Below are 14,226 nucleotides of genomic sequence, written 5' to 3' on the forward strand. Positions count from 1 at the left end.
TGCTGGAGGAGACTCTTGAGAGTCCCATGGACTGCAAGAAGATCAAACCTATCCATTCTGAAGGAAATCAGCCCTGAGTGCTCCCTGGAAGGACAGATCGTGAAGCTGAGGCTCCAATACTTTGGCCACTTCATGAGAAGAGAAGAATCCTTGGAAAAGACCCTGATGTTGGGAAAGATTGAGGGCACTAGGAGAAGGGGACGACAGAGGACGAGATGGTTGGACAGTGTTCTCGAAGGTACGAACATGAGTTTGACCAAACTGCAGGAGGCAGTGCAAGACAGGAGTGCCTGGCGTGCTCTGGTCCATGGGGTCACAAAGAGTCGGACGACTAAACAACAACAACAACAAAAAGCCTGTGTTTCCTTTAGCAACATGTTTATTCCAAGGAGTCGAGAGGGGAAGGAGCAAGACAACGATGAAAGAACAGCACTTTATTTGCCATGGCAACCAGTGTGGAACACTGCCCTGGCAAGGCACTGTGAAACACTTTCCCAAAGGACATCCACCTGATGACTTCCTTGGTCTGCAAGCAATCATTCTCCTTTTTTAAAAAAATGTTTTAATTAGTGGTCAAAAGGGTATTTCATTGATGGCTGCTGAGATTTCAACCTGGGACAGTTATTGATTGACTACTGTTGTCATTGACTGTTGACTTTAAACTGATTTTACAGTGCTTGGGCATATTTGCATTTTGCAGTTCTTTTGTTCCGGGATACCTGTTGTGCATTAAAGCTCATACCTTGGCTTGGGTCCCTTCGGGCAGAGCATGCAATGTATAAATATCGGCTGGGATTCAAAGCGCTATCTCAGGCACACCCAAAAGCTTGAACACACCCAGGTTTTTAAACAGCTGACCCTCCCCACAATACTATCTCCTTTGGAAATTCCCTCCAGTTTCAAAAGTGGTTTCTCATGTGATGGTGGGCAGTGGATTGCTGCTTGAGAAACACAAGCCCAAAGCCCCTTTCTTGGGATTCTAGCCATAAAAAATAACGTGCATGGAACCAGAAGGTGTGAGAGTACCACAAACCGGCAGGCCAGGTTGTTTCAGGCAAGGAAAATATAAGGGCAGCCCCGCACAGCCCGTTGAATTCTGGGAAAAAATATACTGGAGCAGAAGGTGTTGAATGGGTGAAAGAACACAGACCAAATGCTGGGGGGGGGGGAGCAAGAGTGAATACATACTAGAGAACTAAAAATAACAGGAGTGGATTAGTTTGTTTGGGTTAGCAGTGATTTGTGAACATAGAATGAGAGTCTCGCTATTCAGAGGCAGGTAATTAAACTGGCTACTATTTAACTTCATTATCAACTGTGAAAATATTAGAATTCCAAGCTCACAGCTGGCTTATCAAACCAACAGTGCAGGACCAGTTGAGAGAATGTGAGACTCCATTAGTAATCCATATGATTGTAGGTAGCCTAGACAGTACTTTGGGGGAAGTTATTTCCTCCCTTGGGCAATTAATATTTATCGAGGAAACAAAACTTAAGTTTTCCATATATTCTCATTGCTCACCTTACAGACTCGGCCAACTCGGGAAAGGATGGTTTTGTCAGAGGTGCTGCTATCTTGAGAAACTTCTCGGAAAAAGAAATAGATTTTGTCATCGTCTGGATTATATGTGTCCGGGATAGGGAAGAGTCCAATAAACTTTGCTCCTAAAAGACACCCAAAATACCAAACATTGTAACAGCATTGATCTGTGTTTTCTAACTCCTATGAGATGATGCAAGACACTGAGGCTGGTGCAGAAGGAGGACTTCTTACCCTGAACCACAATGGGGGATCAAGAGGAGGCTATGGAGGCCTCCAGATATTGATGGACCATCAGCCAGCATCAGTTGGCACTGATGGTTGGAGTCCATCCAACATCTGGAAAGCCACAGTTTTCTCCGCCCCTGGACGGTGGGATTGTGTGCTCTACATCAGTGGTCCTCAACCTTGGGCCTCGAGATGTTTTTGGCCTACAACGCCCATGATCCCTAGCTAGCAGGACCAGCGGTCAGGGATGATGGGGACTGTAGTCTCAAAACATCTGGAGGCCCAAGGTTGAGGACCACTGCTCTACATCTCCTCTTTCTCTGAAGTCAAGTGTGGGGAACCTGTGGCCCTTCAGATGTTGCTGAACTAAAACTCACATCACCCCTGGCCATTGGCCAAGACTGCTGGAGCTGATGGGAACTGTAGTTCGGCAACAGCGGGAGAACCTGAAATTTCCCCACACCTGCCATAGGCGAATTCCTCATTGAACAATCACAATTCGTCTTAACACTTCTGATTCTAATGCAATGCCAGCCATGACACAAAAGAATGGAAGTCAAAGGTAACATTGTCATACTGTTAAACCACCAGATTCATCCAGTCATCCAGGCTTGCTACCATAGGAAACAACTCAATCATCTGCAAGCATTTTGTCATTTAGGCCAGATTCATTCCTGTTTCATAGGTCAAGGGTTGCATGAACTGGACCCAGCATGCATGCAGACTATGTCAATATTATTTGTCACCCAGGGCATGTTGTGGAGATGACTTTCGGTATGCATTTAAACTCACTGCCGGTGTGTGTGTGTGAATGGGCCCTCACACGTTCTTGGCTTCTTTTCCATGGCATCAAGCTCCCTCCTTTTAAAAGTGTTTGAGCAAGAGCCCTAAGACCATGCTTAAATACAGTTTTTTTTAAAAAAAATGAATCAATGTTGGCAATGCACATCATTTTTAAAGAAAGGGCTAATGTAAGCTCCACTACATCTCTGTACAAATCAGGAGGGGGCATGCAAAGCCAAGGCAGAGACTCTTGCAGAGGCACAACAGGCATCCACCTGTAACATCAATTCTGCTGCAATCTGCAATAGGAGAAACACATTACTCAGTATCACTCCCAGCAGAAAATGGTTTGGGGGAGTAAGATTAGAGCAGGGAGGCTGCAATGTTATACACACTTACATGGGAGTAAGTAAGTTTCATGGAACTCAGTGGGACTTGTGTCTGAGTATACAGACTTGCATAGGATCATGCAAAGACCAATAAGGCAGGATGCTCTGAGAGTGGAGACTCTGAGCTCTCCAAATTTCTTGGTGTTTTTATTATCTTGCACAGGGACACTTTATAGTTCACAAGCATCACTTATTGTGAAGAAGCTTGCATAGTCTTCCATTTTAGTTCCATCACAGCCCCATAACATAGAGCTTTGGAACACAATAATATGTCTTGTACCAGACAGGACTCTCAATCTCAGGGTCGTGAGTTCAGGCACACTTTGCTTCCACATAGCCATCTGTCTGATGACTACAACATCTTTTCAAGTCCCAGAAGGATATGAGGCAGAGCTCAGGCAAGGGAGGTAGGCTGGCTGTTGTCTGTCTGTCTGTCTGTCTGCCTGCCTGCCTGCCTGCCTGTCTGTCTGTCTCTCCCCCCCGCCCCCGGCAACACAGAAATGCAATAATACAATAATAGAAATACAATAGGTGAGGCACCCCCTCATTGCATTTTTATTGCTTTGACTTCCTAGAATTCCAACTTTTCTTTGTTTGTATACGCTTTTATACAACTGTTTTCCTGGGTTTGTGTGGCATTTTTGTTTTAATGATGAAGTTTATTGCTTTTATGTTGTTTAGAGATTTCAAAATAGTAAGCCGCTTATAAACCTTTAAATAAATAAAATAACAGGGCCTCAGCATCTTTTAAAAGCCTGGGAAAGGACTGGTCCTTCTGAGACCTGCCACCATAAGCAAGAAGTTCTTTCCCTAAGAAATCCCCCTCTGCTGATTCAGATCATTGCTCAGCAAGGTCAGCTCTGGAAGAAGTCTCTGATGACCTATTGCCTGTTAATTAGGATCCTTTTAATTGGAAATGTTGGTTAAATGAACTTGGGAGTTTTTGTTCTCTGCCACTAAGCTGTGGGCTTTTCCTTGCAGTGAAGTGAATTATTCAACTGAGAGAACAGACTATAGTTGAAAAGGGGGAAATATGTCTCATTCCTATATAAGCAATTTAATACTAATTGCACAATTACTTAAGTGTGCACCATTTTTCATTGAAGGCCAAAACAAGAATGGGTGGTTTAATCTTTAGTGTGTGTGTGTATTTATGTGTCTGTGTTTTCTTTAATTGTAATACTATCATCAGCCAATTTCTTGACACCAGAACACCCAGAAAATACAAACGTTACGTCAATTTTAATAGTGGTCTTTTTGTTAAGAGTGAAACATGATTACATTGAGAAAGCAATTTGGGGAATCTCTGGAACTTTAACAGAATAACACAAATTCTAAAAGCATTCGACTTTAAGACATTATGTCATATTTCAGACACACTAACAGACACAGAACAGAAGAGAACAGAATAGGCCAGACTGAGACCTGGGTTCAAATTTAAAATCCTTTAAAAAAGAAAAAAGTAATTGGACTCAGCTGTGAAGTTCAATGGGTAAGATCCTTGGATGAGATCCTATTCCTTTGTCTAACCTACCTCACTGAGTTGTTACGAGGGATAAAAAACGATTCCCACTGCCATCACATAGACCATCCTCAATCATCTCTTTGAAGAAAGGAAGCCTGAACTATAATATACTAATGAATCATTCATTTCTTCTGTGAAAAGTCTTCATGACACCATACAAATGTTTTGGCATTCAAGCCAGGAGTGGAAACCTTGTGCCCTCTCTGCCTGATGTTGGACTCCAACTCCAATCAGTCCCATCCAGTAGGGACAATGGTCAGGGATAAAGGAGCTCTAACAATGTCCAGCGGGTTCCCCAATCTTTCTCTAAGCCGATGTGTTCCTTTCAAATGCAATCGGAGCCAATTAATATGGTTCCCTTTGCAGTGCGGTTCCCCAATGCCTGGCTCCTACATCTGTGCAATACATGGATGTCTGCCTCAGCTCGATAGGGTGACCCAGAGAGATGTGGCCCATAAGAATTCCACAACCAGGCAGTCCAACAGGATCAGAGCCAAGGCCAGGCTTCCCATGTAGCCTTCCTGTGCCGAAACCACAAACAACAAGCAGCAAAGCAATACTGGATGAAAGCACCTGCTCTGCCCCTAAAGGTCCGTGTTCAAAAATACTAAATGGTGAAGCCAGGCAACACCTCTGCATTTCCAACGGCCAACGAGAAATATGTATTGCACGATGTAAGAGTTCCCCTGCTAGTCCTTCCCCTCCGAAGGGACTTCTGAAGTGACGTCCCCCTCTCCATGGCCTTGGTGTCATCCAAGAGGAAGTCAAGGGGAACAGCTTTGCAATAGCATCTGTGTCATGACTATATCTGCTTTAGACTGTGCGCTTGCTGCAGTAAAGGTAAAAAGGTAAAAGACCGAGGGAGCCAGCGTTTGTCCACAGACAGCTTTCTGGTTTAGCCAGCATGACCAAACCGCTTCTGTTGCAACGGGACACTGTGACGAAAACCAGAGTGCACGGAAACGCCGTTTACCTTCCCACCGCAGCGGTATCTATTTATGTACTTGCACTGGTGTGCTTTCAAACTGCTAGGTTGGCAAGAGCTGGGACAGAGAGATGGGAGCTCACTCCGTTACGGGGATTCGAACCGCTGACCTTCTGATCAGCAAGCCCAAGAGGCTCACTCCGGCACCACCGTGAAAGAGAGGGAGGCTGGGGAGGGGACATTGTTTTAGCTGCTCCATCTAGTTGCTACTATGATGCTTCCCTGTGTCCTCAAAGGTTGTCCTTAACCTCTTCCCTGGTTCTTTCTTCATTCCAGGGCAGAGATACAGATGGTTTCGCCTTGAGTTCTCTTTTCTGCTACCTTTTGTCCAGAAGCTCCAAAGCTGCTTCCAATTCCCATTTCCCTTCACTTGCTTGCATAGAGCCATTTCTCAGGCAAGTGTCACTGTCACCTTTCAGGGAGGCCATTCCTGCCATCCCCTTCTGACTACTTAGGCCAGCAGCACAGCCACCATGGGTCTGCTACGACGGGGGGCTTCCCCACTCTGATTTCTATCTGATTTCTATGAGATTAGTGCAAGAAGAGAGCTCAGTGGCAAAAAGATGGGACATCTCCAGGGGCGGGTTCATATATTGCCATTAAAGAGGGCATAGGGTACAGGATCAGTGCACAGAAACGCAATGAAGGTTGCCAGGGAGTGAGAATTTAAAAAGCAGGGCATTGTCTTGCTGAAGGCTGCGAGGCATACAATGGCCTTTCTGTGCATTGCTGAGAAGTCACCATGTTCTTTTGGTCAGGAGATCTTTGCTTTGCAAGTCATCCATTACAACCGCACAGTAACCCTGAATTATGGGAAGCCAGGTCCTCCATGGAAGAGACAATTAATGGCCAAAAGAAACACATATAAATATCCGGTTGAAGGACTGTGCATAAAATGTGTCTTTAAATCTGTGTCTGTGGTTTGGGGTATTGCTCGAGTGTGTGTGTGTGGGGGGGTGATTTTTAAAAGCACTCACTAGTGTTTAAAAATTATATTATTAGGAAAGGAAAAGCAGTACAGTGGAACCTCGGTTTATGAACACCTCAGTTTATGAATTTTCGGTTTACGAATGCTGCGGACCCATCTGGAATGGATTAATTCACTTTCCATTACTTTCAATGGGAAAGTTCGCTTCAGTTTATGAACGCTTCAGTTTATGATCAGACTTCTGGAACCAATTACACCCATGCTTCGGGTTAAGGACGCTTCAGGTTGAGTACTCCGCGGACCCGTCTGGAACGGATTAATCCACTTTCCATTACTTTCAATGGGAAAGTTCACTTCAGTTTATGAACACTTCAGTTTATGAACAGACTTCCGGAACCAATTGTCTTCATAAACCGAGGTACCACTGTACTTCCATTTAGGAAGCTCTTTTAATGTTCCCCTTAGCGGTACTTAAACTGCTTTTTGCAGGCATGAAATGTACCTTTATGGTCCAAAAGAGAGATGTTCCTATCTAAGGGGATTGGATTTCAACCTCAGTGTTTCAGAGAGATACAGATAACTGGTTTTGATCTACAAATAACTGCTTAAAAGACATACATGAAGGCTGCTTTCCTAAATTGGGTGGGCAGTGCCAGTAGAAAGTGATGCCAGGTCAACCACTTTACCCAAAGCAAGGTAAATATCACTCTTGCTGAAGACTTCAAGATTAACATTTTTCTTTTCTTCTTTTTTTAAAAAAATGCAAATTGAAATTGCAACACCCCACCCCAAACAACAACACAAGCTTCCATTTCGCCCATTGTGAGGCGTGATAATTGAGGCCGATAATGTTTGCTCTTGCACAGTGTCTGTTTTCGTTTGCTTGTTTTTGTTTCAATTAGATGTGTGGGTATAAAACATCTGCGTGCATACCCATAATGGAAAATTGAGGAAACCATACTGCACACTGCGCCCGCCCACCAGCCACAGCAAGAAACGGAGCGGGCTGGGGGCACCGGAGCGATCTCCGCACCACGGCGCCAGGGCGCCCGACATGCTTGAGACAGCCCTGTTGTTCAGCAATTGTGTAACCAGCGACTAACAACAGTTCTCCAGGGTTCCAGGAAGGGAATATTCCCAGCTCTCCCTGGAGATGCCCGGGCCTCTCTGCCAATGAGCATCAAATCTGCCTTAGATCAAGGATACCTAATGAAGTGTGGGCTTTGCATTCCAAGCTGCTCTCCTAGGCCAGGATTTTATGGCTTCTTGGTATTTCTGCAGAGCTAGAGACGTAAATTTCAATGGTAATTTGCTGGCTGCAGTGGCACAAACAGTTACTCATGTACACATATCTATTCCAAACATGGAGCTGCCCTGTACAGAAGTTCCAGGTGTTCATCAGAGCACCTGCAGAGGGTTGGGTTGAGGCCTTGAACCCAACAGAAGGAAATACGTCTGGATGTCTGTGCCTGCGGTTGTATAGGTGACAGCTAGAATGTGCAGTAAAACAGGTTTCTGGGCTCCAAAACAGAGACTGTGTGTTCCCTAGTGATTCATGCTTAGTTCTCTTACCATTGAGCCAGTAATGTTCTGAAATATCAGTTCGGATGTAATGGTGGTCTTGTGACGAACCCAGAGAACGTGTTAAAGCGGTGTCTTTGCCAAGGAAATCAGAGGCCGTTCCAGAATACAGATATTCATCTACAAACGGAAAACAAACAGAAACACATTATTTAGGATTAAGGCATACAGACAGTGGTTGCTTTTATTTTGTAGACAATCTCAAAAGAGGCATGTAGGCCTGTGATCTCAGAACCGTTGCAAATGTTGTTGTTTTTTTCTCCTCCCTGGAGCCAAAAACTTTACTTTCATTTTTAAAAAAACTGCCTAGATTGCTCAGTTACTCCAGCATTCCAGTGGGAAGCCAAATGCTCACAGCTGGAGAGTGGAGGGGACGGCCTCTCATCTTAGGTCCCCTGGATCTGAAGTTCAGAGGAGCAAGTGGGAGCTGCAACAAAATGTAGCAGTGTGCCATTCAGTCAGCCACACCCCTTCTTCATTCAAGTCTGCTTTGCGCCCCCACAGCCTCCCAAAACCCAGCCACACTGTGCACAATGTGGCAGCTAAGCACACTCAGATCACACTATTGGGATGTTTTGGGAGTTTCTCCTAAAAGGTAAAGTTAAAGGGACCCCCCTGACCATTAGGTCCAGTCGTGACCGACTCTGGGGTTGCACGCTCATCTCGCATTATTGGCCAAGGGAGCCGGCGTACAGCTTCCAGGTCATGTGGCCAGCATGACAAAGCCGCTTCTGGCAAACCAGAGCAGCACATGGAAACGCCGTTTACCTTCCTATTTATCTACTTGCATTTTGACGTGCTTTCGAACTGCTAGGTGTTTCTCCTACTAGACTTTTTTTTTTTTAAAAAAAGGTTTACATTCTTCTGCAAATCTCAGGGCTCCACTTAACCTGTGGGTGCTTTGCTCATGTGTGTGGTGCTGTTTTGTTCACATAAGCAATGGCACTCAGAAATCAAGGGCACATCAGACATCGAGGGAACGATGCCATTTCTGTACCCAGAGGTTCTGTTCAGACAGCATTCCGAATCCGTCTACAAATTCACTTGCATCAGCTGATACCAAAAACCAGGAGCAGCACTTTAAAGCAGAAGACTTGTAAGCTGCTTAATTATTGCATCAAGTGACAGGAAGACAGACAGCCCTCCATTCAATAGCTGTGAGCTTGTTACACTATCCCAAATATGATTTGCATGCAGTATTCCTACTAAGGAAATCCTCTGTCTCTGCTCATTTTTCTATATCCCTTTGACACCATTGCTTTCAAATTATTCCAACACCGTTTGACATCTGTGGACATCTGAGCTTCCCAACTTCCCTACGCACCATTTATAATGGCTGAACGAACAACTTCAAAACACTTTAAAAAAAATCTTAGTGTGAAAATGTCCAAATCCTTCATTTAGGGCCAAACCAGATGTGATTGTAAACATGTGGCTGACATACAAAGCACTAGCTGTGCATTTTATCTCCCTGCCCCCTGCAACATTTAGCAAAACTTATCCGGTCCTGTACCATTCTCTGCAACTGGCAGCCGATGATATGGAGAGGGGTGGAAGAATGCAGAATGTCAGAGCACAAGGCAAACTCTTCCGGATAGTATAGAAAGGAGGCTGTTTTCAGCTTCAGTCATTTTTAGCACTACATCTAATGTTGTCTATAGAAATTTGATAAAATAAAGTATGTTTTATGTGTATACAGTCTGCATGTTGTTGTTGTTGTTGTTGTTGTTGTTGTTGTTGTTGTTGTTGTTGTAAACAAACAGAATAGTTTTTTTTAATTTCCCCATTTTCAGATGACACAAGTCCTTTGTGCAGTGATCACAACACACTCTGAAAGGTAGGAGTCGTAATGAAGAATGAATGGTGTAATTGATGTCTGCTAACTGACAGACATGCTCCGTGACTGATAAAAGGGTTTAAAGAAACAGCCCATCTTGCTTTAACCTCTGGTGACAAGGACCTTTCAGCACTTGGCTTGTTCTTTCATCTCCTGCATGCCTGTTAGCTCCTATGAAAAGCATGGAGATCCTGGATTGTTAGAAGACAGAGAACATGAAACAGTGAAATAACAGTGGCATATATAAGAAGTGATGTGCTTGCGTGCATCAGTTAAGTTGTTTGAGTGCACTTTGTCAAGCGGGATTTCAGAAAAAGGATAATGTTCATTTAAGTCATTTCCAGATTTATTTCCATTTTGCATCCTTACAGTGTCCTTCCTTTTCAAATGTTGGCTCACACATCTGCTTTTCTCCGTGTGATTCTTTCAAAGGTTTCCCAGGCGCAGTTGCTGCCAAACTTCCCCTAAAGGGCATTTGAAGTGACTGTAGGAGTTCGGTATTAGATAAAACAGCTGAGGGCACTCCAAGGAAAGCCCAAAGAGTTTCATTACGAGAGAAAAGTGTGTGTGTGTGTGTGTGTGTATGTAGGAAGCAAGAAGAAGACCCTCTCTAGCTGCAGATTTCACAGAGAAACATATCAAGCAGCAACAGCTGGAAGCCATTTCTACAGTCCTGCTGTCACATCCACCATGTTCATCGGAAAAAACTGAAGGGACCATTAATAGTTATATAGAAGATGGAATTTGAGGAGATACAGTTTGTCATAGAATCATAGACTTGTAGAGCTGGGACTCCAACCCCGTGCAATGCTGGAATCTCAGCTAAAACAGACATGACAGATGGCCATCCAACCTCTGCTTACAAACCTCCAAGCAGCGGCGTAGCTAGCCGCCTGGCTGCCCGGGGAGGCAAACCAGAAGATACCCCGCTGGGGGGGCAGGGTGTCCATCGTGTGCATGCGCTGCGCATCACGATGCATGCATCGTGACGTGCGGCACATGCGTTGTGTCGCACGGTGCATGCACGCACAGGAGGCATGCGACGCTGCAAACCCCCGTGAACAAGCCGCAGAGTGAGGCAGTCTCGGTTGCATCGGGGCTTCTCCTCCATGGCGGCGGTCACGTCGTGTGGCAGCGGTAGCAGCTGTCGGAGGTGGTCAGCCCTGTCCAGCCTGCTGCCCAGGGCAGTGCACCCCCCGCCCCCTATTACTATGCCACTGCCTCCAAGGAAGAAGAATCCACAACCTCCCAAGGGAGTCTGTTCCACTGTCAAACAGCTCTTACTGTCAGAAAATTCTTCCTGATGTTTGCTGGAATCTCCTTTCTTGTAACTTGAAGCCATTGGTTTGAGTCCTACCCTCCATAGCAGCAGAAAACAAGCTTGCTCTCTCTTCCATGTGGCAGCCCTTGAGATATTTGAAGATGCCTATCATATCTCCTCTCAGTCTCCTCTCTTCCAGGCTAAACACTCCCAATCATTCTTCATAAGGCTTGGTTTCCAGACCCTTGGTTATCTTGGTTGCCCTCCTTTGCACATGTTCCAGCTTGTCAACATCCTTGTGGCACCTAGAACAGGTGTGGTCCGACCAAGGCAGAATATTACTTCCCTTGATTGGGACACTACATTTCTGTTGATACAGCCACTCTTCCTTGGGTTTCCACCTTCTTCCACAAAGTCTCTAAGAAGGGGACACATTGCCGACTGTCTCCCTGTATTCTCCATCCTTCAAATCTTCTGAAAGGGTAGGGATCCTTGCTCATGACAATCCACCCCTCTTTCCCTTTGCATCTGGCCCCTGCAAGCTGTGTCCATGTGTGATGAATGAATGATGAATGAAGACAGCAAACACAGGAACCATCCCATTCATCCTTGGCCCTGCCTCCAAACAATGTATTTGCCAAGGAGCCTGCCTTGTTCTTGCCACTCCTGCGGTAAGCTTCCCCACATAGAAAGAGCTGGAGATTAAAGGCTGCCTTTGCTCTTTGGCACTGCCACATTGGAGTCTGTGTTAAGTTGCTCCAACTCTAAGTGGTGGCAGAAAGCTGTTGTACCAATTCCATCTAAAGCACGAGAGCCTGCCTTTCCAAATGTTTGTGGCGATGTGGAGAAAGCAGAGCAAACCACACCATGAGCCACTGCACAATAACAAAACAGCTGCCATGCAGAGAGCTTTCGATTTCAGCTGGCCTAGGATATGATGATTCTGTACCCAAATCCTGGCACAGAATGGGCACGGTTTTTCCACCCTTTTGCTGATGGTACAGAAGCAGGGGACTTTCAATGGCTCCTGAGCGGAAGCCTGAACTGAAAGCTGTCAGTTTCCCTGGCCAACACCAAAGTGCTCAGATCACCTGTCAATCAAGGGAGAGGGAGGAGACGTTACACCGCAATTCTCATCTGACCTGAAGGGGGCTCTAAAGTCTTACCATAGCTGTGGGCAGAAGGTGGGCAGAAGATCATACAGGATTTCTGGATCTCAATTATCCAGTAACAAAAAAACACCACAGTACCAGGAATTCCAATGAGGAAGAATGCTGTTGCGCTCAAGTTCTGCTTGCGGTCTTCCCATAAGCATCTGGTAGGGTCCTATGCGAACCGGATGCTAGGGAAGATGGGCCTTTGACCAGGGCTCTTATGCTCTCATGCCTATTTTTTATTGACTGATCAATGGACAAGTTGCATATCTCTGAGCCTCCATGTTTCCCTGCTCTAAAGTGGAACTTTATGTTTAAGAGTGCTGCTGCAACTTGTTCATTAAGACCTATCATTATCATTATCATTATCATTATCATTATCATTATCATTATCATTATCATTATCATTATCATTATCATCATCATCATCATTATCATTATCATTATCATTATCTCGGCTGCCTTTGGGGAAATTGTTCCTCTCTCAACCACAGTGATTCTCACCTGTAAAATATCTGCATTAATGGTTGCCCTTGACCAGGTTGTTGTGCATTCCTCCTGCCTATTTTTCACTTTCTGTTTGAATCCCTTCTCTGCTGTAACTCAGTTGTAGATGTAGATATAGGAAGGCAATCCCAGGGTTTGGCTCATGGGGTGCCTGACATAGTTGGTTCTGTTCCCTAAACTGCCAGTTTCCATCTGGCTCCACCGCCCTTCGCTTAAATCTTGCCTTGGTTGGTAAAGGTAAAGGAACCCCTGACCATTAGGTCCAGTCATGACCGACTCTGGGGTTGCGGCGCTCATCTCGCGTTATTGGCTGAGGGAGCCGGCGTACAGCTTCCAGGTCATGTGGCCAGCATGACAAAGTTGCTTCTGTTGAACCAGAGCAGCACATGGAAACGCCGTTTACCTTCCTATTTATCTACTTGCACTTTGATGTGCTTTCGAACTGCTAGGTTGGCAGGAGCTGGGACCGAGCAACAGGAGCTCACCCCGTCACAGGGAATCGAACCGCCAACCTTCTGATCAGCAAGCCCTAGGCTCAGTGGTTTAACCCACAGCGCCACCTGGGTCCCGCCTTGGTTGGTAGGTGTCCTTAAAAACCCACCACCCTAGATTCTCTGACCACAGGGTTTGCAATTTGAGCCCTGTCCACTTGGACACATCCTAAAAGTGGACTCGGTTCATAGAACAGATTCATTGTTAGATAGATTATGCTTCCACTAGCTCAGCTATTGATGCATCCTCTCCTTGTGACATTTCAAAGGTGCAGCAATGTTTCTTAGAACATTGCTTAATTCTACAATAAATCATTCCCTTTGTTTCGAAGAAAAGGGAGACTAGGGGAACTTTCCAAGCTGTCTTGAAAGAATGCTTTAGGGTCATTTAAAAGAGGTAAGACATTCCAAGACAGACAAGCCCTATTGTTGCTGTTTTTTAATAATGGAAGTCTGGGACCTCAGCAGGGTCAGGCAGTAGGAATCATCAATCTCGTTATCTGAGAATAAAGGATGAACATTAGTCATATTCTTTTTATAAATACACTGTGACCAATCCTTCAAAGAAACTTCTCTTTTGGCACAAGTAAGAATGCCAGGGTGGATCTCTCTTATCTTCTGTAAGGCATACAACTTGATGGACAAGTAATGAAAATGTGGAGGTGCTTGGAAACAATAACTGTGACAAAGATAGCCAAAGTACATGCAGAAATAGAGGAATTAGTCTTACATGACAGCAAGTATCCAACTCTACTCAAAGCTACGATTCAAAGGCAGGAGGAAGACCGGGCGATGTTGCACATTTATGTAGTGTCTTACAGTGTAAGTTTAATCACGTCTACTCAGAAGTAGGTCCTATGCCTTTCAGTGAATTCATTACTTCCAGGTAAGTGGGGCTAGGTTAGCAGCCATTTTTGTAGATAGGGTTGTGTGTTCATTCCAGAATATGAGCTAAAAAGGGTTTCATTCTACATTTAGGGAGCCAAAATACCACCGAGGAAGAAAATATCACACACC

The 14,226-nt window shown here is 45.0% G+C and overlaps 1 protein-coding gene across 2 annotated transcripts in view; it reads right to left on the minus strand.

Annotated features, from left to right (window-relative positions):
* Nucleotides 1–14,226, minus strand: part of SEMA3D (semaphorin 3D) — a 165,634-nt gene that overhangs the window by 63,437 nt on the left and 87,971 nt on the right. For both annotated transcript variants that reach the window (XM_035137527.3, XM_088669983.1), the window contains 2 exons: nucleotides 7,951–8,079; nucleotides 1,523–1,665 (listed from right to left, as the gene is read on the minus strand). In XM_035137527.3, coding sequence (XP_034993418.2) covers nucleotides 1,523–1,665; nucleotides 7,951–8,079 — 272 coding nt within the window. The remainder of the gene's footprint in view (nucleotides 1–1,522; nucleotides 1,666–7,950; nucleotides 8,080–14,226) is intronic.

This window comes from Zootoca vivipara, chromosome 5, assembly GCF_965207765.1.
Source record: "Zootoca vivipara chromosome 5, rZooViv2.hap1.1, whole genome shotgun sequence".
NCBI classification, from domain to species: Eukaryota; Metazoa; Chordata; class Lepidosauria; order Squamata; family Lacertidae; genus Zootoca; species Zootoca vivipara.